The sequence below is a fragment of the Furipterus horrens genome, unplaced genomic scaffold (assembly GCF_987537825.1).
Source record: "Furipterus horrens unplaced genomic scaffold, mFurHor1.1.pri manual_scaffold_1, whole genome shotgun sequence".
In the NCBI taxonomy this organism is placed as follows: Eukaryota; Metazoa; Chordata; class Mammalia; order Chiroptera; family Furipteridae; genus Furipterus; species Furipterus horrens.
The window spans coordinates 192,197,119-192,218,696 of NW_028327171.1; the positions used below are offsets into that span (position 1 = coordinate 192,197,119).

Genomic DNA, 21,578 nt, shown 5'->3' on the forward strand with positions numbered 1-21,578 from the left:
GCCTAGGGCTAGGGTTCACTATTATGTTGCAACATTATGCATTTAAAAATCTGGTATTTACTGTTTTGAAAACCTATTTGGAACATGTTTTAAGTTGGAAATGTCTTCAAAATTGCAAAGAAGAGATTGAAAAATGAACTTTTGAAACGTGTACTCAGATGACTGGAGTTCAAAGACTACGAAACTAAATCTCAGCAACGTTTTCTTATTTTGCTATAGATGTCCCAAAATGCCATATTCAGTGACATGTTTCATGTATAGTCATAAGTAAATTGTCATAGAAGCTCTAAAATGTAATCTGGAATGATTTCTTTTATTGAATTACTGCTCCTCTGTCCCATTTGGTCACTTTACATTATTAAAGCTGTAAAATCTATAAACACTTGTAGGACGCTTTCACTGAATGGAGCACCTGTAAGTAAACAGCTTTACATTATCCGTATCGAAACTCATGTGAAATGGAAGAGGTATCCTAGCTTAGAACTAATGCTAAATGCTAAAGTAGATTATACCTTTTCGCATGGGCGGTGCCAGATAAAATGGTCAGGGGTTCACATTTCCTACCGCTTCAAACATAAATTCTTTTGCCTTTCAAGCAGGGAACATCTAAAGGTGCTCAACTCCGACACTTCCCTGGTCAGGTTACCTTAGGTCAGTAGCTCTCACTGTGTTTAACAGCTTTGTTAAAACACGGGTTGCTGGGCCCCTTTCCCTCCTGTGTCTGATTGTTTAGGTCTGGGATGAGATGAGGAATTTGCATTTCTAACGAGTGCCCCGGCAATGCTACGGCTGCTGCCAGTCGGGAACCACTGTGAGAATCATTGTTTTAGAGGCTTTATTTTAAAATCCACTGGAAAATATGTTGGCTGGGGCAGAACGATGACAATTCCTAATGTTTTTTAGAAGCCAGGGCTCTGCTTTCCCCAGCAACTTGGTCCTTGAGTCGTGGACGTGTCCTGAAGTCCTGTCTACCAACATTCCTCGGCTTTCCATTGCTCTTCCCGGAGCCCCGGTTGGGCCTTGGCCACGCCCCCCGCGACCCATTCGCTCGCAGGTCCAGCGGGGCGTCTTGCCCAGAGGCTCATTCTTCAGCTCCCGACAGGACAAGGCGCAGCTGCCTGAGCCGGGGATCCGAGAGGTGGCTCCCGGGCGCGGAAGACCATGTTGGACTTCGCGATCTTCGCCGTTACCTTCTTGCTGGCGTTGGTGGCAGCAGTGCTCTATCTCTACCCGGTAACTGCCGAGTCAGTCCTCGGGTTGTGGCCGCCGCCCCAGGCCCTGTCTAGCCTATATCCACGTTTTTCTGCCCTCATCGGGCCTCAGGGGGCGGGCTTGAGGGAGTGGTTCCTGCTTGTGCTCCGAACACGTGACGGACTGAGGGACGTGGACACCGCGCCTGGGCTCACGCAACCCTGCTGAGAGGGGAGCCGCACGGGTGGCCCAACGACTTACAGGGGGGCTCAGCTGCATCAGGGAGCCCAGGAAACGCCCGCGTGGCTGGGGGAGGGCTGAGGGCTGGTCCTCAGGGTCCGACTTCCCTGCGCCCTGTCACAGGGCGGGTCTCAAGTACTTTGGGTGGCTGTTTGGCAGTAAGAGCCAAACCTAAATTTTATTTTCTGGTGTGTCCTGGGTGCGCCACTCGTAATTCTTTCCCGAGGATTCTCCCAGCAGAGTGTGTGTTTGTGTGTTCACACGCGCGCTGCCTTATCTGTCTTTTGACCTGTCATTACCCGAATCCAAAGTCCTGAAGGCCCAGCCTGGGTCTTGGTCCTCTGAGGGTCTCAGAGACAGATAGGGTAATGGAATGAGCATTGTGGTGGGTCATGTTTGAGCTTCACTTGGCCACTGTGCTTTATCTCTGAATCTCATGCTAGCCTTCTTTCCCTACTTGCCCCTATCAACCTCAGAGTGTGGTTCTGAAAACGTGTTCTACAAAGCAAGGTGGTGGTTTGATAGAAAAAGTTGTGAAGTAGCTGAACAGTCCCAAATACATCACTGAGAATGACGTAACACCGTAAACACTTTCAGATCTGGTAAATAGATTAGAATGGAATACTGCAACTACACAATCTGGAATTTCCAGTACTTCTTACTTTCTGAGAATTTACATTTAGTGGCCCCAGGTCTTGAAATTTTGATAGTCTTTACATTAGATTATACTTTGATTAGTTAATAGGAGCAATACTATTTATTCTTTCAACTAAATATGTGCCACATAGGGTTTTATGTGCTGGGGATGCAGCAGTGAGCACCTACACAGAAAATTCTTGATGTATTAAATTTATATTTTAGTGAGGGGAAACAGGCAATATAAACAAATAACACATATAATATGTTATGTTAGTGTTAAGTATTGCAGAGAAAAGTAAAGTTTGGGGTAGGTAAGACTGTTATTTTTAAGTAGCTGGTCAAGAGATAAGGAGACATTTGAACGAAGACCTGATGGAGATGAAGGAACAAACCCTTTAAGTATACGGGAAAGCCGTACAGGCAAAGAGAATAATAGTGAGTGCAAACCTTCAGTGGGAAACGTGCTTAGTGTGTTCCAGAAAAACAAAGAGACCAGTGTGGCTGGAGTGAAGAGACTAGTTAAGAAAGATTATGTCCCAATCATGGGGATGAAGGACAGATTTTAGTTGTAGACCATTTTATGGGTGGCTTTACCCTGAGGTGAGAAGCCACTGAGGATTTTGACAGAAGAGTGACATTTTCCATTTCAGAGAGTTCAAATTTAATTTTGTTAGTTAAATTATAAAAGATTCATTTTGGCTGTTATGTTAAAAATAGACTGTGGATCTGAGGCAAGGGTGGATGCTGGAAGAGGAGTTGGGAGGCTATTGCAATAAGTTTGGTGAGAGATGGTGTTGGCACGGACCAGGGTAGCAGAGTTGGTGAGAACTGGTGTATTATAAAGATAAAGCCAATGATTTTTCCAGTGGATTGGATGTGAAATGTGAGAAAGAGGCATCAAGGAAAACAAATTTTTAGCTTGAGGAGCTTGCATAATAGTTAGGCTTGGTATAAATTCTAGGTTGGAAATAATCTTCCCTTAGAATTATAGGGGCCTCCCCCTCCCCAGCCGTTTGTTCTTGAATCTGGAATCGAGGTTTCCTTCCAGAAGGATGGTATTCACAGGAATGGAATACCTTGGTATGTGTCTAAGGGATCTGTATACTGACTTTGACTTTTTTTTTTTTTGCTTCACCCGGGGACATGTTTATTGATTTTAGAGAGAGAGGAAGGAAGGGAGGGAGGCAGGGAGAGGGAGAGGGAGAGAGGGAGAGAGAGAGAGAGGGAGAGAGAGAGAGCAAGAGAGAGAGAGAGACATAATTTGGTTGCCTCCCGCATGAACCCCAACCAGGGATCAAACCTGCGGGCTAGGTATGTGCCCTGACCAGGGATTGAACACGCAGCCTTTTGGTGTATGGGACAACGCTCCAACCAACTGAGCAACCTAGGCCAGGGCCTGACTTTTTACTAATTGTTAAAGTCTGTGTCTTATCCTGCCTTTCTGGCTACTGAATGCAATCACATTGCTTCTTGTAGGAGTACGCTGCAAAAACCCCCAGATGTGGCCTCACAACTATGTCAATTAATCACTGCTCCAACAGCTTAACACTTTCAAAAAATTGGTTGGATTTTCCATTACTGCTGTCTTCTCATTCTTTTTATCCCTGTTTTCTCCTTTTTAAAAATTTCTTCACTTTTATTTTAGTGGGATTTCAGGAGCAAGAGATAATAGATGAATGTTATTGATCTACCATGTTGAAAGGGAAATCTGGAAATGTATTTCAGTCATTAATAATTTCAGCCTAGAAAACAAAAATAGGATTTTTTTTATGCTACTATCTTTTTCAAGTTATGGGGTTCCTTCCATCCTTTCCCCCACTATTTATAATATTAAACTTGAAAAATATTCATATTGATGAGACTGTAGAACAAAATTTTACATTGTAGGTTTCATTGTTATCAGTTAAATGCAAGTTACTATTCTAGATAGCATTTCCAGTAGTGATTAGTAGAGACTGTAACTTCAGTTCAACCTAGTACTTCTCTTTTGGCATATATACCCCAAAGGAGAAAAAAATAAAAGTTATACAAAGCTTTTTATAGCATATCTTATAATAGTGGAAAAACAAAAGAAAGAAAAGAGCCCAACTATTTTACAGCAATAGAGTAGGAAAATGATTAAGCAATTCTGGTTACATGATGAAATGTAGTTTAGCCTTTAAATTTTCAAATAAATAAAATTCCTTTGTTTATATAATGTTAAGTAGGCTATGCCAAATAGATACACTCTGATGAGTACTAGTCAAAATCATTGACAAAATTCAGATTTCATTCTGAAATTCAGTTATTTCAGGTATTTTTCTAAATATTTATTTAAAAACTAAATAAATATTTAGTTCAAGTCTTTGTTCAAGACTTTATTTTTGGAGAGAGAGGAAGGGAGGAAAAAAGAGAGGGCGCTAAACATGGATGCAAGAGAGAAACTTAAATAAGTTGCCTCTTGCACACAGCACAACACTGGACCAAACCCACAACCCAGGCATGTATGTGACTGGGAATCAAACCAGCTACCATTAGCTTCACAGAATAACACCCAACTAACTGAGCACACCGGTCAGAGCTAAAAATTATTTTATAAAAGTCATATAAAAGCTATATGCACTTCCATTCAAAATGGCAGCATAAGTAAATATGGCTTGCCTCACCTCAAAATTACAACTAAAATATAGAATAACAATCACTCAGAACCATCAAAAATTGAGTTGAATAGAAGTCTGACAACCATGGAATTAAAGAAACCATGTCCATCCAGATTGGTAGGAGGAGCAGAGACCCAGAAAGGGCTGGTCTCACATCCATGCGTGGTGGATAAAAATTCAGGAGGGATATGTTGGGAGTGAGGAGTCCCAACCCCACACCCAGGGTTCCAGTGCCAGGAAGATAAGTCCCCATACTTCAGGCTGCAAAAACCAGTGATAACTGAGTCAGTAGAAGAAACTTCTGGAGGCCCAAGCAGTTTCCCTTAAAGAATCTACACATGGACTTACCCAGACTCACTCCCCCTGAGCTCCAGCACCAGGGTAGCAGCTTGAAAGGCACCAGTGGCATAAAGGAAGGAACTGAAATGTCTGGCATCAAGGTGGGAGCTGGAGGACAGCTTTGTCCCAGACAGAAACCTGGGCAGAGGCCATTTTCCCTTTTCTGAAGTGTCCCCCCACAGAGCCACAGAGCCAGAAGGTGGGTGCCATATCTGAGACTCCATCAACCTGGCTAACACTGTTTGCCCTGCCTTGGAGTTCCCTTGAGACTCCATCCTACCCAACTTACAGGCCCACCTAAACTGTTAACCATGATTTTTCCATAGAAATAGCTCATCTTGGTTCATGCTTCACATTCCTAAATCCTCTGAAATAAGCAACAGCCATCCTCAGTGAGCCCCTAACCCCTGTATCTTGCTAAGTAGCCCTAGGCCCAGCACTAGCAGCAGCCAGCCTAGATTCAAAGCTTGGGTTTACCTGGGAATCTCCAAGTCCAGTACAAGTAGCAGCCATTTCAGATTGCTTTTATCTCATGCAGGTGGGGACTGACTTTAGCCTGAACCACCCAGGACACCCCAGAGCCTGTTCACCCAGTGGACAGCTACAAACCACATTAGAGCACCACCAGCCTACCACTACACAGCTGATCCTCCATGAATGGTGAAGGTTGGTGGTCAGTGGTTACAGCCAGTCCTTGCAGCTGACTTGCCTGAGTAAATCCCTCCCATTGACCCACCAACAGCAGTCAAGGCTGAACTACAAGAGGAGGGTGTGTGTACTCAGCCCACACAAAAGGCACACCTCGAGTACCCAGCTTGGGTTATAGGGGAGGCTGTGCCACTGGACCCTCTGGGATACCTATTACATTAGGCCATGCTGGCAAGACAGGGAGTCTAGAAGCAAACAAGGAGGCTGCCAAAATGAGACAAATAAACATGGCCCAAATGAAAGAATAGATCAAAACTCCAGAAAAAGAACTCAACAAAATGGAGACAAGCAATCTATCAGATGCAGAGTTCAAAACACTGGTTATAAAGATGTTCAGGGAACTTTGAGAGTATCTCAACAACATAAAAACAATTCAGTCAGAAATGAAGGAGTCATTTATTGAAATAAAGAATAATTTACAGGGAAACAACGCAGAGTGGATGAGGCTTAGAATCAAATCAATGATTTGGAACATAAGGAAATAAAAAGCAGACCATCAGAACAAGAAGAAAAAAGAATCCAAACAAAAAAAAAAAACACCAAGGATAGTGTAAGGAGCCTCTGGGACAACTTCAGGTATACCAACATTTGCATCATAGGGGTGCAAGAAGGAGAAGAGAAAAAGTAAGAAATTGGAAATCTATTTGAAAAAATGAAAGAACATTTTGCTGCTTTGGTGCAGGAAATAGACATGCAAGTCCAGGAAGCACAGAGGGTCCCAAACAAGTTGGACCCAAAGAGGCCCACTCCAAAATGCAGCATAATTAAAATGCCAAAGGTTAAATACAAAGAGAAAATCTTAAAAGAAGCAAGAGAAAAGCAGTGAGAGACCTACAAGGGAGCTCCCATAAGACTGTTGGCTGATTTCTCAAAAGAAACTTTGCATGCTAGAAGGGATTGGCAAGAAATATTCAAAATCATGTAAAGCGGAGACTTACAGCCATGATTTCTCTTCCCAGCAAAGCTATTATTTAGAATCAAAGGGCAGATAAGGAGCTTCCCAGATAAGAAAAAAACTAAAGGAGTTCATCATCACCAAACCATTATTATATGAAATGTTAAAGGGACTTGTCTAAGAAAAAGAAGACCAAAACTATGGACAATAAAATGGCAATACATATCTATCAACAAATGAATTTAAAAAACAAACTAAGCAGACAAGAAGAACAAGAACAGAATCATGGGTATGGAGAGGGTTTTGATGGAGCCAGTTGGGCAGGGGTGTGGGAGAATGGGTGAAAAGGTGAGGGGATTAAGAAGTACTAATAGGTAGTTACAGAATAGCCAGGGGGAAATGAAGTACTCTATAGGAAATGGAATAGCCAAAGAACTTACACGCATGATCCATGGGCATGAACAATGTCTGAGAGTGGGGGATTCTGGGTGGAGAGGAGAAAAAGGGAAAAAAATGGGACAACTGTAATAGCATAATCAATAAAATATAAGTAAAAAACTAAAATAGACTCCTGGCCAAGATGGATGCATAGGTAGACATGCTATGCCTCCCTCCACAACCATAAGAAGGAATACAACTACCTCAAAACTAAAAACAACCAGAATCACCAGAAAACCGAACTGCATGAAAGTCCAACAAACAAAGATATAAAGAAGTAATACTCATCCAGACAGGTAGGAGGGGTGGAGCCTGGGTGGAGAGGATGTGGTATGGTGGTGGTGGCAGTGGCAGCAAGGCAATGGCTGTGGCTAGCTTGGGGAAAGTGCAATCACGCATTATAAAAGTAGGGAGGGACACCTGGGGAGCGCTCGCAGCCTATGGCTCTAGGGCTGGGGAAAATACAGCCTCATTGCTTCTGACTGTGAAAACCAGTGAGGGGTTAGGGCGGTAGAAGAAACTGCTGGTCTCTCAGCACAGTCCATTTGTTTAGAGGACCCCCACTGTCCTAGAACATCTGCAAATCCGCCCACTCTGGGAACCACAACCAGGGCAACAGCTAGAGGGGCGCCAGTCCCATACAGGAAACGAGCGAAGTGCCAAGAAAAGGTTCGAGTACTGAGCAAGAGCATTGTTCCCTCTCAAACCCCTCCCCCACAAACAGCACCATAAGGTGGTGAAACAGTTTTCCCTGCACTGACGAATACCTAAGGCTCCACCCTTTACAATGTAACAGGTATGACAGCTCTACCGAAAACACAGAGGCAAACACAGGACGCTGTTAAGTTGAAGTGACAGAGAAGTATGGCCCAAAAGAGGTAGCAGCAGATCAAGGTTCCAGTGGGAGGACTAAGCGACGAGGAGATACCCAACCTAGCAGATTCAGAGTTCAAATCACTGGTGATTAAGATGCTCACAGACTTGACAGATATGCTTAAGTACAGCAAACGCATAAGGGAAGAAGTGAAGGCTATGCTAGGTGAAATGAAGGAAAATCCACATGAAACCAATGGTAAAGGGAAGGAAGCTGGGGTTCAAATCAACAATTTGGAGCATAAGGAAGAAATAAACAGTTAACCAGTACAGAATGAAGTACAAGAATTGAAAAAAACAGGAAAGGCTTAGGAACCTCTGGGACAACTTTAAATGTACGAACATCTGAATCATAAGGGTGTTAGAAGGAGAAGAGGAAGAGCCAGAAATTGAAATCTTATGTGAAAAAATAATGAAGGAAAACTTCCCTAAATTGGTGAAGGAAATAGACATACAACTCCAGAAAGCACAGAAAGGCACTAATAAGCTAAACCCAAAGAGGACCACAACAAGACACATCATAATTAAAATGCCAAAAGTTAAGATAGAGAATCTTAAAAGCAGCAAGAGGAAAGCAGAGAGTTACCTACAAAGGGGTCCCTATAAGACTATCAGCTGATTTCTTAAAAGAAACTTTGCAGGCAAGGAGGGACTGGCAAGAAGTATTCAAAGTGATGAAAAGCAAAGACCTACAACCAAGATTATCCAGCAAAGTTATCATTTAGAATCGAAGGGGCGATAAGGTGCTTCCCAGACAAGGTAAAGCTAAAGGAATTCATCATCACTAAGCCATTACTATATGAAATGTTAAAGGGACTTATTTAAGAAAAAGAAGATCAAAACTATGAACAGTAAAATGACAACAAATTCACAACTATCAACAACAGAGTCTAAAAAAAAAAAAAAACTAAGCAAAGAACCAGAATAGGAACAGAATCTTAGGTGTGGGATCATTTGGAGGGTTATCAGCTGGGTGAGGGAAGGGGGAGAAATGGGGAAATGGTGCAGGGATTAAGAAGCATAATTGGTAGGAACAAAATAGGCAGGTGGTTGTTAAGAATAATATAGGAAAGTGTGAAGCCAAAGAACTTACATGGACGACCCATGGCAATGAAACAAGGGGGGTGGGATTGCTGGAGAGAAGGTGGGTACTGGGCAGAGGGGAGCAAAGGGGAAAAAATTGGGACAAGTGTATAGCACAATCAATAAAATATACTTTTAAAATATGAAATAGCTCAAAAAAAGAAGTTACATGTGTGTTGTAAAATAAAAAATAACACTGACTCCAAACACAGCAATCATAAACTTCCTACAGATTTACAGAAATTCCCCAAACTTCTCCCCAGTTCATTTCTTAAAGTCTGTCATTTGGACAATTTGCTATGAATTATTTAGTTATTAATTTCTGTACAAGACACCTCCATAACTATATGACCCTGATAAGAATAACTATTAAAGCAAAAGATGATTGTATTTTGGTAACTTCTTTTGACTAGAAAGAGGAGAATATTTTAGGAATGAAACTATTATAACCATGACATTGTTTTATTTTTTAAGCCAAGCCAGATGGGACACTATATAGACATTGAACAAAGATAAATGTGCTTGCTTGTATTAATTTATGTAGAATGGATGTTAAATTCTTCAAACACCTTAGTTTAATTGACATAGAAAAGGAATATTAAGATAATTATTTTAAATACAAAGAACCCAGTTTTTATATTTAACATAGAAATAATTTCTGAGATATAACCTAATTGGAAAGCCATCATTTAAGGTTATAGGGATGTCATGGCAAAACACATCTGACAATGCAATGTATGATAATTCATTATACTAAAACTATTTTAAAATTGTTCCTTAAGGCTTCCAGACAAGCTGCAGGTATTCCAGGGATTACTCCAACTGAAGAAAAGTGAGTAATTATTATTTTGGAATCAAGTAGAGTCAACTCTTAATTTGTGGTATTGAAACTAAACCATATTATTAGATTACTCAGCTTATTTAATTCCTTTATTTACTCTCAACTTACCTCTTGGCATACAACCTAACCTTCATTAAGAACAGAAAGAAGGGCTATATAAATCAAAACCTGTAATTTCTTTCGTCTCCGTAAGCCAGAGAAATTTGAAAATACATAGGATTAAGATAGAAGGAATGAAAGAAAATTGCTATAGATCTAATGTTTTTCATCAGCCTATGATGATGTTCATTGCTATCTCCAAATAGGTGCTGCAAAAATTGGGTTGTTTTCCAGTGTCTTTGTCAGCTGTTTCTTGTGAACCTTTCTTATGTGGTTTTGTAACAGAACCCACAGGCTGTTCAGTTATTAGTGTTACAGAACCCGTGGGCTGCTCCAATTGAAAACAAACCCACGGGCTCTTTAGTTAGAGGCCCGATTGCCCGCCGCCAAAACTTTAACTCTCAATACCAGAGTTTAGTGAAAAGAAAAAGAATAGTTTATTTAACAGTTATATAGATTTAGTTATTTGCGGATTTCTGTTGTTAAGTCTTATGTTCTTTAAAACACCATTAAACACATATTCTTGCCTTCCCCTACCAAACCAGGCTAGTTTTAGAAAAGTTAGAGAAACTGTTTCCCTACTTTCCAAACACAGTTTAGCTTTACCAGCAGCTGCCAATCACTCAATCCTGATTGGGGAGGTCCTTTCTGTGCTGTGGTGCCCTCCAGCTCTCAATGCAGGACCGCCTGGATTCTCAGCCTCCTTGCAAACTGCCTTCTTCCTGCAAACCGCATGGATCTCCTCTCCTCAAAACTGCATAGCGAGAGCCTCTTAAAGCAGCCTGGAGACCCCTTCTCCAAGCCACATGGAGAACTTAGCTTCTTTATTCCGCATGGAGAAGGCCCCTTCACCAAGCCGCATGGTGGGGGTGAGAGAGGGAGAGCGCGAGAGAGTGAGGGAGAGCGCGCACGCGAGAGAGAGAGAGAACACAAGAGAGAGAGCTAAAATATCCGCAGCTGCTTATATATCCCTGACTGTGTCCTCTGACGCAGCGGGCATTGCAAACAGTTCTGACCATTCACAGAAGCTCACACAGGCTCTGTGTGCTTTTTCCATACTGTCCCCTGGTTCAAGACTCCTCCCATCTACCTGAGGCTTTGGATGCATTAAAGCCATTTTCCATAAGAAAGACACTAGCCACCAGCCTCAGGCATGTGAAGGCATTCTGAAACGATGCTTCCTTCTCCCCATCCCCCAGCCGAAAACTCTGGGGATTTTTGGACTCCCCTGTTTCTGTAACATTACGGGCCCAATTGCCGGCTGCCAGAAGCATAACTCAATACCAGAGTTTGGTGGAAAGAAAGAGTTGTTTATTTAATGGTTATATAAATTTAGGTTATTTGAGGATTTCTGCTGTTAAGTCTTATTTTCTTTAAAACACCCACAAACACATAGTTCTGCCTCCCCCTACCAAACCAGGCTAGTTTTTGAAAAGTCAGAGATACAGTCTTCCTACTTCCCAGACACAGTTCAGTTTTACCAGCAGCTCCCAATCATTTGATCCTGACCGGGGAGGTTTTGCCTGTGTTGCGGTGCCCTCCAGCTCTTAATACAGAACCACGTGGAGTTTCCAGCCTCCTTGTAAGCCGCATGAAGTTCTCCCTTCCCTTTCCAAACCGCATGGAGTTCTCCTCTGCCCTCCTTGCAAACCGCGTGGATCTCCTTTCTTCCTCTTCTCAAAACCACGTGGAGATCTCCTTCCTGCAAACCGTGTAGATCTCCTCTCCAAGTCGCAGGGAGTTCTCTCTAAAATGGTTGCCACCTATTTTTAAACCCCTGACTGCGTCCTGTGACGCAGTGGGCGTGATAACCAGTTCTGACCATTCACAGAACCTTGCACAGGCTCTGTATGCTCTTTCCTCACCATTCCAAGGTCAAAACCCCTCCCATCTTCTTGGGGCCTTGGAAAAACCAAAGCCATTTGCATAACTGAGAAACTAAGCTATTAGCCATAGTCATGCAAAGGTATCTTAAAAGCTTTTCCTTTTTCCCCATCCCCCAACCCACAAGCTCTGGGGATTTTGAGAGACGCCCACTCTGTAACAGTTTGAACTGTTATGGATTCTCAAAATATCAGACTAATCTGTATCTAAATATAACTATAGAAAGCAAGAAGTCAAATATAATTGAGTTTTGGATTTTGCAGTAATTGCAATTCATGTGCCTCTGGTCTCATCCCTTGATAGAGTTAATTCATAATTTACTGTTGCTTTTCTGATTATTCCAAGTTAAATTGATTATTTTGTCAAATTCGTTCTTTTCTCAGAGATGGTAATCTTCCAGATATTGTGAACAGTGGAAGTTTGCATGAGTTCCTGGTTAATTTGCATGAGAGATATGGGCCTGTAGTCTCTTTCTGGTTTGGCAGACGCCTTGTGGTTAGTTTGGGTACTGTTGATGTACTGAAGCAGCATATCAACCCCAATCAGACATGTAAGTTTAATTTTCTTTCTAATTAGCTGATCCTTATCTTTTAAGAAGAAATGTCTATAAATAAAGAACTATACATTGTTCTTGAATAAAAATGTATTGAGTGCTTTATACTATGTACCTTATTTAAGACATAATATTGTACAATTATTATTATTTTCACATATGAGAGGGGGGATCCCCACAAAACCAGAATTTATTTATAAAAAAATGTGTATTTATTCTTACATGTTTAAACTTCAGTTGCCTTTAAGGTACTCTCTATTTGATGCAATACACCTATCGAGATTTTTTTCCACTGATCAAAACAGTTTTTGAACTCATGGATTTTGATATCTTTTACTGCTTCTGCCATTTTTTATTTCACCTCTTCCACGTCAGCAAAATGTTTCCCTTTGACGACTCTTTTCATCTGGGGATACCAAAAAAGGTCTCTTGTGATAAAATCTAATGAATAGGGAGGATGGGACACGGGGGGTCATGTCATTTTCGGTCAACTGAATACTAAACATGGTGTGGGAAGGTACACTAGTAACTCACACATCGTGAAGTGGGCAAAGCATTGAAAGAGTCTTCAAAAGACATTCACTGAAGCTGAGCACAGCCTCTCACAACAATGCCAGCTGGTCACTGATACTGATGGGTTCCTAGAACACTCACCTAGTGGGGGAAGCCTGTGTTACAAGGGCCCACCATCCAGAAGATAATTCTGGGGTTTTGTTGGGTCCCCCCTCATATGTGTATATGTGTGTGTGTGTGTGTATGTGTGTGTGTGTGTAAATCCCAATGTAATTTTTGGGGGGATCCTGAAAAAATAGTTTCACGTTACATCTGGAAGAGTAGATGTACATGAGTAGCCAAGAAATGTCTAGAAAAGAACATTAGTGAGAGGATTACCTCTACCATCAGATAGAACAGTGTATTATAAAGAGAGATTAATTTAAAAATCTTGTGCTGTGATAGGACTATATAGAGAAATGAAATAGAGTAAGTAATCCAAAAAAATTTCAACCAAGTACCTATGATAAAGATAGCATTTTTTGATAAAAGGGAAAGCTAATAAGTGGGTTGGGAAAACTGGTTGTGTATTTGGGAAAAAATCTGAATTCCTGCCTTATTCTTTATATCAAAATAAATTCCAGATAATTAAAATATGGCATCATAGAAGTAACAGAAGAAAACATAATTAAATATTAAATTTTAAAGGGGAGTGTTGGTAAACCCTTTTTTACCATGACATGAGATCTAGGAGTCATCAAGCACAAGCTGTATAAATCTGTTGACAGAAAAGTGAAAAATTTTAGTACAATAGAAACACCTTGAAAAAGGTTGAAAAAAAGAAATGGAAAAATGTTGGCCACTCATTACTATACATATGTATTAATTGACTATACTTTTGTAAAATAAGAAGTTATCATGAAAAAGTTTAAAGGAAATGCGAAAGCTATTTCTCACCTATATATTTATAAAGTAAATAAAAACTAATAAGAAAAAATAAAATGCAACTGTAGGAAAATGGGTTAAAACAAGGTAATTAAGAAAGAATAAATATAAATGGCCAAAAAGCAAATGAAAAAATTTCAACCTAATAATCAGTGGTATGCAAATAAAAATGAGGTTTTCCCAGTCTGACTAAAGATATGAAAAATATTGACAAAACTCATTGTTGATGAGGGAATGGAGAAACATGGAATATAAATGTTTTACAGACTTCCTGGAGAGAAGGTTGGCAGTGATATTTGACTTAGCAATAATAATCTTTAGGAATTTATCATGAATTGATAATCACTTAAATAAGACATATTAGCATTAATTATAAATAAGAAGGAAATAAATACTTATCAATGGCTGCATAAGAGAATATTTGTAATCTTTCAGGCCTTAATATAATAATAGATATTTTATTTTGTTTATCAAATACTTGTATAGTAATTACTATGTGCCAGCACTGTTATAAATCCTTATAAATAGTAAATCATTTATTCCTCAGAACAACCTTATGAAGTAGGTATTGTTGGTTACTCCCATTTAACAGAAGACAAGATTGAGGTTAAGTCATTTGCCCAAGGTCATACCACTAATTAGTGCTGGAGCTGAGACTGGAAGCTAGACAGTCTGGCTTCTGAATTGGTGCTCAATTTTCACAACATAGAAAGATGGCTCTGTCAGAAATACAGTGCTGAGTAAATGTGGTCACTGCTCCTATGGAGTTTGTAGTTTAGTGCTGGGGAGTAGGAGAAGCATGTAAACAGCATTGAAATGATCACATTAATATCTGGCACAAGTGGTCTAAAAGAAGGGACTGCAGTTCTTTGTGAAATCTGCCAAATTTCTCTATCTATGTTAAGAAATGTTAACAGCTCTAAAAAAAATCTCTAAAATGGTTAACAGTTTATATCTCTGTGGTGAGATTTAGATGTATTTTTCTTTCTTTATTGTATTTTACTGTGTTTTAATTGTTTACCGTGAAATGTATTTTTGTATGTGTGTGAGAACAGTAAAGTCATTAAAGAAACACTTCAGATAATGATTAAAAGAGAAAAGAAATTTTTGAACTCAGCTAAGTGATTTTTTTTTTTAAGGAAATTTTTAAAAATTTGTTTTTTTACTTTTAAAGACAGGAGAAGGGAGGGAGGAAGAGAGAGAGAGAAACATCAATGTGAGGTTGCCTCTTGCGTGCCCCCCCGACGGGGAACTTGGCCCATAACCCAGACATGTATTCTGACTGGGAATTGAACTGGCAACCCTGTGGTTCACAAGCCAGCACTCAATCCACTGAGCCACACCAGCCAAGTTCAGTTCAGTCTTTCTTAACTCTAATACTTGACGATTACATTGCATCATCAGTTTTTCTTTAAAATCAGTAGAATGATCTGTTTTTATAAAGTCAACAATATTATTGTCATGTAGGAAGAAAATTTATATAGGTATTAATTATTTATAGTGAAATTCCCAGTCAGGATATGTATTCTTGCCAATTTATATTGCCTCTTGAACTTTTCATATTTAGAAAAGACATTTAAAGGAGTTGTGAAAAAAAAGTTGCTTTTAGTTACAATTCCATACTTTCCTGATCTCTATGTCCTTTTATTGGAGATTTTTTTGGAGTGATTCCTTTGACTTAGAAATGTTTTATTTGTTTGTTTCAGCGGACCCTTTTGAAACCATGCTAAAGTCATTATTACGGTATCAATCTGGTGGTGAGAATGTGAGTGAAAACTTCACAAGAAAAAAATTGTATGAGAATGGTGTGACTAATTCTCTGCAGAGTAATTTTGCTCTCTTGTTAAAGGTAAGGTGATAAGTAGTTTGGCCTGGAGTTCTGCAATACAGATAATAGTATATTTTTTGATTTTGTGTGTCTTGCTTTTGCTACTCTTTCCTCACTTGTTTTTCTGAGCTGATCTTTATTCTCCTGAAATTCTAAAACGAAACAAACAAAAAGAAAACAGAAAACTTAACACCTAGACTCCCTGTATAAATTAAAATTATGGAAGTGGAAAGAACCTGAAAACATTTCCTACATCAGTAAATTTGTCTTTTGTTTTCAGGCCAAACTCTGAACCACTGATTCCAGAACATGGTGTGAAGTCACCTGAAACACTCTCCTGTTGAAAATGTAGATTACTTAGACTCCACTTGGATGGACTGGATTACTGGGAGGGGGATCTGATGTGTTTAAGAAGCGCCACGAATTATTTACAAAGTTTGAAAATAATACTAGTTAATACCATTCCCTTCTTGTCCCTGAAGAGCCTTAGTTGAGCCGTATGCTTTCTGACAGTTCTCGGTGTCCCTATAGGATTGTTCCAAACCTTCACTCTTAATGTAGTATTACTGGTACCACCAGCCCTTTTTGCTTGCAGTGCATGTCCTTGCCTTCTGCTTTGCTGAGACTAGAGTCCCTTACATGTTAACTCTCTCATTGTCCTATTCCTCCACCAACAAACTCTGTCCATCTTAGTCCTTATTCATTTCATTTTAAATCTTAAAGAGTCCTTCCTATGTCCAAAGCTAATCCATCCATTTGCGCCCTTTAAATATATTATAATGTATAATAGTTATATATGCTTGCTTTAGTAAAATCTAACTTTATAAAGAAATCACCCATAATTTCCCCAAAGATGTACATATGGTTGAGATAATGCTGTAGGGACAATTTTATATATTTTTCACATTAGTACATATTGTAAACATTTTACTTTGTCATTAAAAAATTTTCCAAAATCAACTAAAACTAGGTTTACTTTTTTCTGGTAGTCATTTTACAAAATATAGAAAAATTTGGGAAAGTCCTAAGGAAAAATAACATTTTTAAAACTATTCATTACCCAGTGAATATCATGTTCAATATTTTAAAATACTTTCTTATCTTTACAGTCTTTCTGTGTGCAGAATTTTAATCAGTGTCATATGATATGGGTAGTTTTAGACTGCATTTTTCACTTGTTATATTATTAGCATTTTTATAACACAAAGTATTCTTTGAAAATTACATTTGAAAAAGGTCTCTAATGTCCATTGTACCTCCTAAATATCTTTCAAATCAGTCTTCTCTCCACCAGCACTGCCATCTTCTTAGTTTAAGCTTCCCTCATCTTACTTAGATTGTTTCTCTACTGTTTCTCTGTCCTTTTCCCTGCATCTGTTTGTTTTCTACTTTCTGCGGGAATTCTTAAACTTATTTTATGACACATCCCCCTGGGAATCTTGGTGAAACTATGGATTCCTTCTGAGAATGACATTTTAATATGTGTAACTACAATATAGTAATCAAAAGACTATTTTTTAAATTTTTGTAATAATCTAATATATATGGTTCATTATAACTCATTAAATAGCTAGATTTTGCAAGGCTTCCAAAATTTTCATGATTTTAAAGTAATGATGTTATGAGGGGGACAAAACTATTTTTTTGGAGATTTTCGTAATGACTGTTAATATGACGTGAAATGGCCTATATTCATAATTGAAGGAAATGCTAATTTTTATTTAAAGGTTAGTGAAAAATAAAGATTTTTTTTCACCCCCTCATTCAAGGTCATGGACTCCTAGACTTTATGCACAGACCCTTTGGTGTCTGTGGACTTGAAGTTAAGAACTCCTGAGAATAGATAATTTCAAAATGTAATTCTTATTTTATTACTCCCTTGATCAAAAACCTTCATTTTGCTTCTGAAAACAGACTGGACAAGGCCTTTAACTATGGCTGGCTGCTGATTTGTCCCTCCTTTCCAGTTCCAATTTCTAACTGATAGCCGTCAGAGGCCCATTAAAAGACACATGTAGCAAATCTCCACCCTCTCCTTGTTATCATTCCTGTTTTGAATCTCAGGGTTTTATGCTGGCCATGCTCACAGCATGTTCTCTGGGTCTCTCAGGCTGTCTGCTTGGCTTATCGTAGCTGTTCCTGCTGCCCCTCAGTGTCCTCCTTGGAAGCAGTTAGGTTGCCCCTCTCTGAGCATTCACCAGTCAGAATCTTCCTTTCTATTTTGTTAAAGCCCATAGAATTTGTTAGTAAGAATCTTTTTGTATTTAATTTTTTATCTCCAGGGAATTTTGCCCATTTTGCTTTGCTTTCATGATGCCTTTTTCTTTTCAGCAATATTTACTGTTAAAAGTCTTAATTATTCTTTCTTCTCTGCTGCAAAGTAAATAATTCTAACTTCTTTAATCTTTTTTCATGGACATTATTTCCTAAACTTTCTTTTTTGTTGTGGTTCTGTATTCCATTTTTCTTCTCCTGCCTGATCAAATGCAAATTAAGATGGAAAATTATTTCCCAGTTTTCATGTTTTTTTTTGTCTTCATATTTTCAAACTTTGGCCCAGACGGGGTCCAGATGTGAGAAATGTGTTTCAGATTTTTTATTGTCAATCTCATAGCACAAACCAGTAGCTACTGGGCTTAAGCATTAGTCTGAAATACCAATTAATGTTTAATCAGAGAGCCCCTGATTGCAGAGTGCTGCTGTCTCTCTCCCAGTGGTATTCTTTAAGAGAATAGCTCTTTACCATATTTATCACTCCAAATTAAATTGTATATTTTTTCACAGTGACACGCTAAACCTTTTACCTTTTCTTCTTTTTTTTTCTTTTTGGTCCAGATCTGAATTCTGTGTTCTGACTGTTCTCTAATCCTCTCAGACCACATCCTGTGTGTTCTGATTCTTCCTGCTCTGACTGTCTCTGCTCCGAGGCTGAGTGTAAACCTCCTCTTTGATTCTGTGAGTGTAACTTCTTTCTTCTGTGTGCTTCAAGCTATATCCTGTGAATTTTGGGCTAAATTCTGATTTAACAAGTATTTATGGATTTTAGAATTTATGACTATCCTTTTGACAGCCTAGTAATAATATTAATAGCCAAAATTATTGAGGTCATTGGTTTAATAGCTTAATGAGTTCATTTAATTCTAACAAGAACTTTATAGGTTTGAATTGTTATTTCCTTGTTTTTAGATGAAGAAACTTATTAGGGTGGTCAGTGATGCGGGCTGTGAGAGAATTCACAAAGAGAAGAAAGTGCAGAGGAGAGGTTTTATTTTACTTTCCCGAGGGAGGGAAGGGGCTAGGGGCGGAGCTGTGCACCAGCCCCGAGGGGTTAGGGCGTTGGGCTTTTATCCGGTAATGGGGTGGTTGTAGAGCAGGGTGTTTCAGTGGGGCTGCAGCTTGTTTTTGTGTTATCTTTGGGTGCAGGGTCCGAGTGGTTGGGGGCCTGTCTGGTATGTCCTGTTTCGTAAGTTTCCGGAGCCACTGCACCTTCAGGGCACTTCCAGTAATTTTCTAGTTCTGAGGATAAAGGCTCATAAAACGATTAGGGTCAGTGATGCGTTATGAGGTCCAGCCAGCTCTGGCTAAGAGGGCGTGAAAAATGGGCCTTTGTCCTATTAAAACTGAAGCACAGAATAGTTGAGTAACTTGTCCAAGGTCATACAGCTAATAAATAGTAGGACTAGAATTTGATTCCAGTCAGTCTGGCACATTGCTTCTCTATAGCTTGGTTCTGCTACCCTGGAATGTAGTTTTGCTTGGCTAGGTTTTCTTTATCTTTTTAAAAATCCTTTGTTAATGTTGCAGTCACAATAATATGCTAACGCAAGGTGGAATTAAAAATAATTTGCTTTCTCTGAAATTCTAATATTTTCACAGTAATTACTGTTTAATTACCTAAAGACTTTTCAAAAAGAAAGTTTGTATTTTTTCAGAAAAGTAATATATACTTTAAAACCTTATCTTTCAAATTGTAAGTCTGGCTCCAGATAAACTGACTTGTTTTTCTTTTTAAATTTTTAAAGTTTTCCTAAAAGATTTTATTTATTTAACTTTAGAGTGAGGGGAAGGGTGGGAGAAAGAGAGAGAGGGAAACATCGATGTGAGAGAGAAACATTGGCTGCCTCCCGATGGGACCCATCCAGGGATCGAACCTGAAACCTGGGTATGTGCCCTGACCTGGAATCTAACCCCCAGCATTTTGTTGTATGGGACAATATTCCAGCCAACTGAGCCACACCAGCAAGGGCTGACTTGCTTTTTTCTTTGGCATATTTTTCATGTTTCTAGATTTTTGGCATGTAGATATATCACATTTTTTTAATGTGTTTTATTCATTACAGTGTTACATTTGTTCCAATTTCCTTTCCCTCTGCTCCTCTCCACCCAGTGGCCCCCCTCCCTCCCCTTGTCCCCCCCTTTTAGTCCATGTCCATTGGTTGTACATATAGTTCTTCTCAACCTCTCTGTCTATTCCATTCCCTCCTACGATTTTTCTTAATTCCTATACCATCTCCCTCCCTCTCCCCCTTCCCCTTCCCTGCTGACCTCCCCCCAATATGCTCCCCATACATATAGTTCTTTTTCCACTCTCATTGCCTATTTAGTTTGCCTTTGTTTCAATTCCCTAGCTTCTGTTGTTGGTTCTTGTGATGCAGTTTTCATTTTAGTGTTCATAGTTTTGATCCTCCTTTTTCTAAACCAGTCCTTTTAACATCTCATATAACAGTGGTTTGGATCTAATGAACTCTTTCAGTTTTATTTTGTCCTGGAAACACTTTCTCTGCCCTTCTATTCTGAATGACAGCTTCGCTGGATAAAGTATTCGTGGTTGTAGGTTTTGGATTTTCATTACTTTGAATATTTCTTGCCAGTCCCTTCTTGCCTGCAGGGTCTCCCTTGAGAAGTCAGCTGATAGTCTAATTGGTACCCCTTTGTACATGATTCTTTTCTTCTCTCTTGTTGCTTTTAAGATTCTCTCTTTATCTTTAACTTTTGACATTTTGATTATAATGTGTCTTGGTGTGGTTCTCCCTGGGTCCAGTTGTTTTGGAATTCTGTGCTTCCTGGACCTGTAAGTCTATTTCCTTCCCCAAGTTTGGGAAGTTCTGCTTTATTATATTTTCACTTAATTTTTCAATTTCTAGTTCTTCTTCTTCGCCCTCTGGCAATCCGATAATCCATATATTCGATCTCTTATAGCTGTCCCAGAGGTTTCTGATCCTCTCATCATTTTCCTTGCTTCCCGTTTCCTCTCTCTGCACTGGTTGACTGTTTGTTCCTTCTCTGTGTTCTGGTTTGTTGATTTGAACTCTGGATCTTATTTCCTCACCATCTGTCTCGTATGAGGTTTTGTTCCTTTCAGTATGAGTGTTTTTCAATTCTTTCTCATCTTTTCCCAGATCTTTTGTTAATTCCGTAAGCCACCTGATAACAATGGCCCTGAACTGAGCCTCTGACAGGTTTCTTATTTGTTCATCTGTCAGGTTCTTCATCTGTTGCCTGGTGAGCTGCGCCACCGGGATTTCTATAGTTGTCTGCCTCATTTTGACAGATGCGTTTTGTTTTCTTGGGCCGGCTATAGGGGGCAGTGCCTGTGTACTCATCACAACCCAGCGACCGGCGGCGATCCGCAACCTTTTTCGCCACACTGTGGCCCTTTGTTGTCACAACCCAGCGACCGGCAGCAGACCAGCAACCTTTCTCACCACGCTGTGGCGCTTTGTCGTGACTGCCCAGCGACCAGCAGCGATCCGCAACCTATTTCGCAGCACTGTGGCGCTTTGTGTGGGGGCGGGGGTCCAAGATGGATTCACACAGTTATTCCGCTAGGAGACTGGGATCCGTCCTCCCGCCCTCTGGGCCTCACTGTTCGAGGTGATGCGGTGGCTGCT

At 39.7% G+C, this 21,578-nt stretch overlaps 1 protein-coding gene across 3 annotated transcripts in view; it reads left to right on the forward strand.

Annotated features, from left to right (window-relative positions):
- The first annotated feature begins 1,064 nt into the window (after positions 1–1,064).
- Positions 1,065–21,578, forward strand: part of CYP20A1 (cytochrome P450 family 20 subfamily A member 1) — a 61,694-nt gene continuing 41,180 nt past the window's right edge. Inside the window, exons 1-4 of one of the 3 annotated variants that reach the window (XM_090282832.1) lie at positions 1,065–1,233; positions 9,828–9,877; positions 12,253–12,419; positions 15,566–15,708. In XM_090282832.1, the coding sequence (XP_090138958.1) occupies positions 1,162–1,233; positions 9,828–9,877; positions 12,253–12,419; positions 15,566–15,708 (432 nt within the window). In that variant the 5' untranslated portion in view covers positions 1,065–1,161. The remainder of the gene's footprint in view (positions 1,234–9,827; positions 9,878–12,252; positions 12,420–15,565; positions 15,709–21,578) is intronic. The other 2 variants (XM_090282834.1, XM_090282838.1) reach the window with 2 other exon arrangements.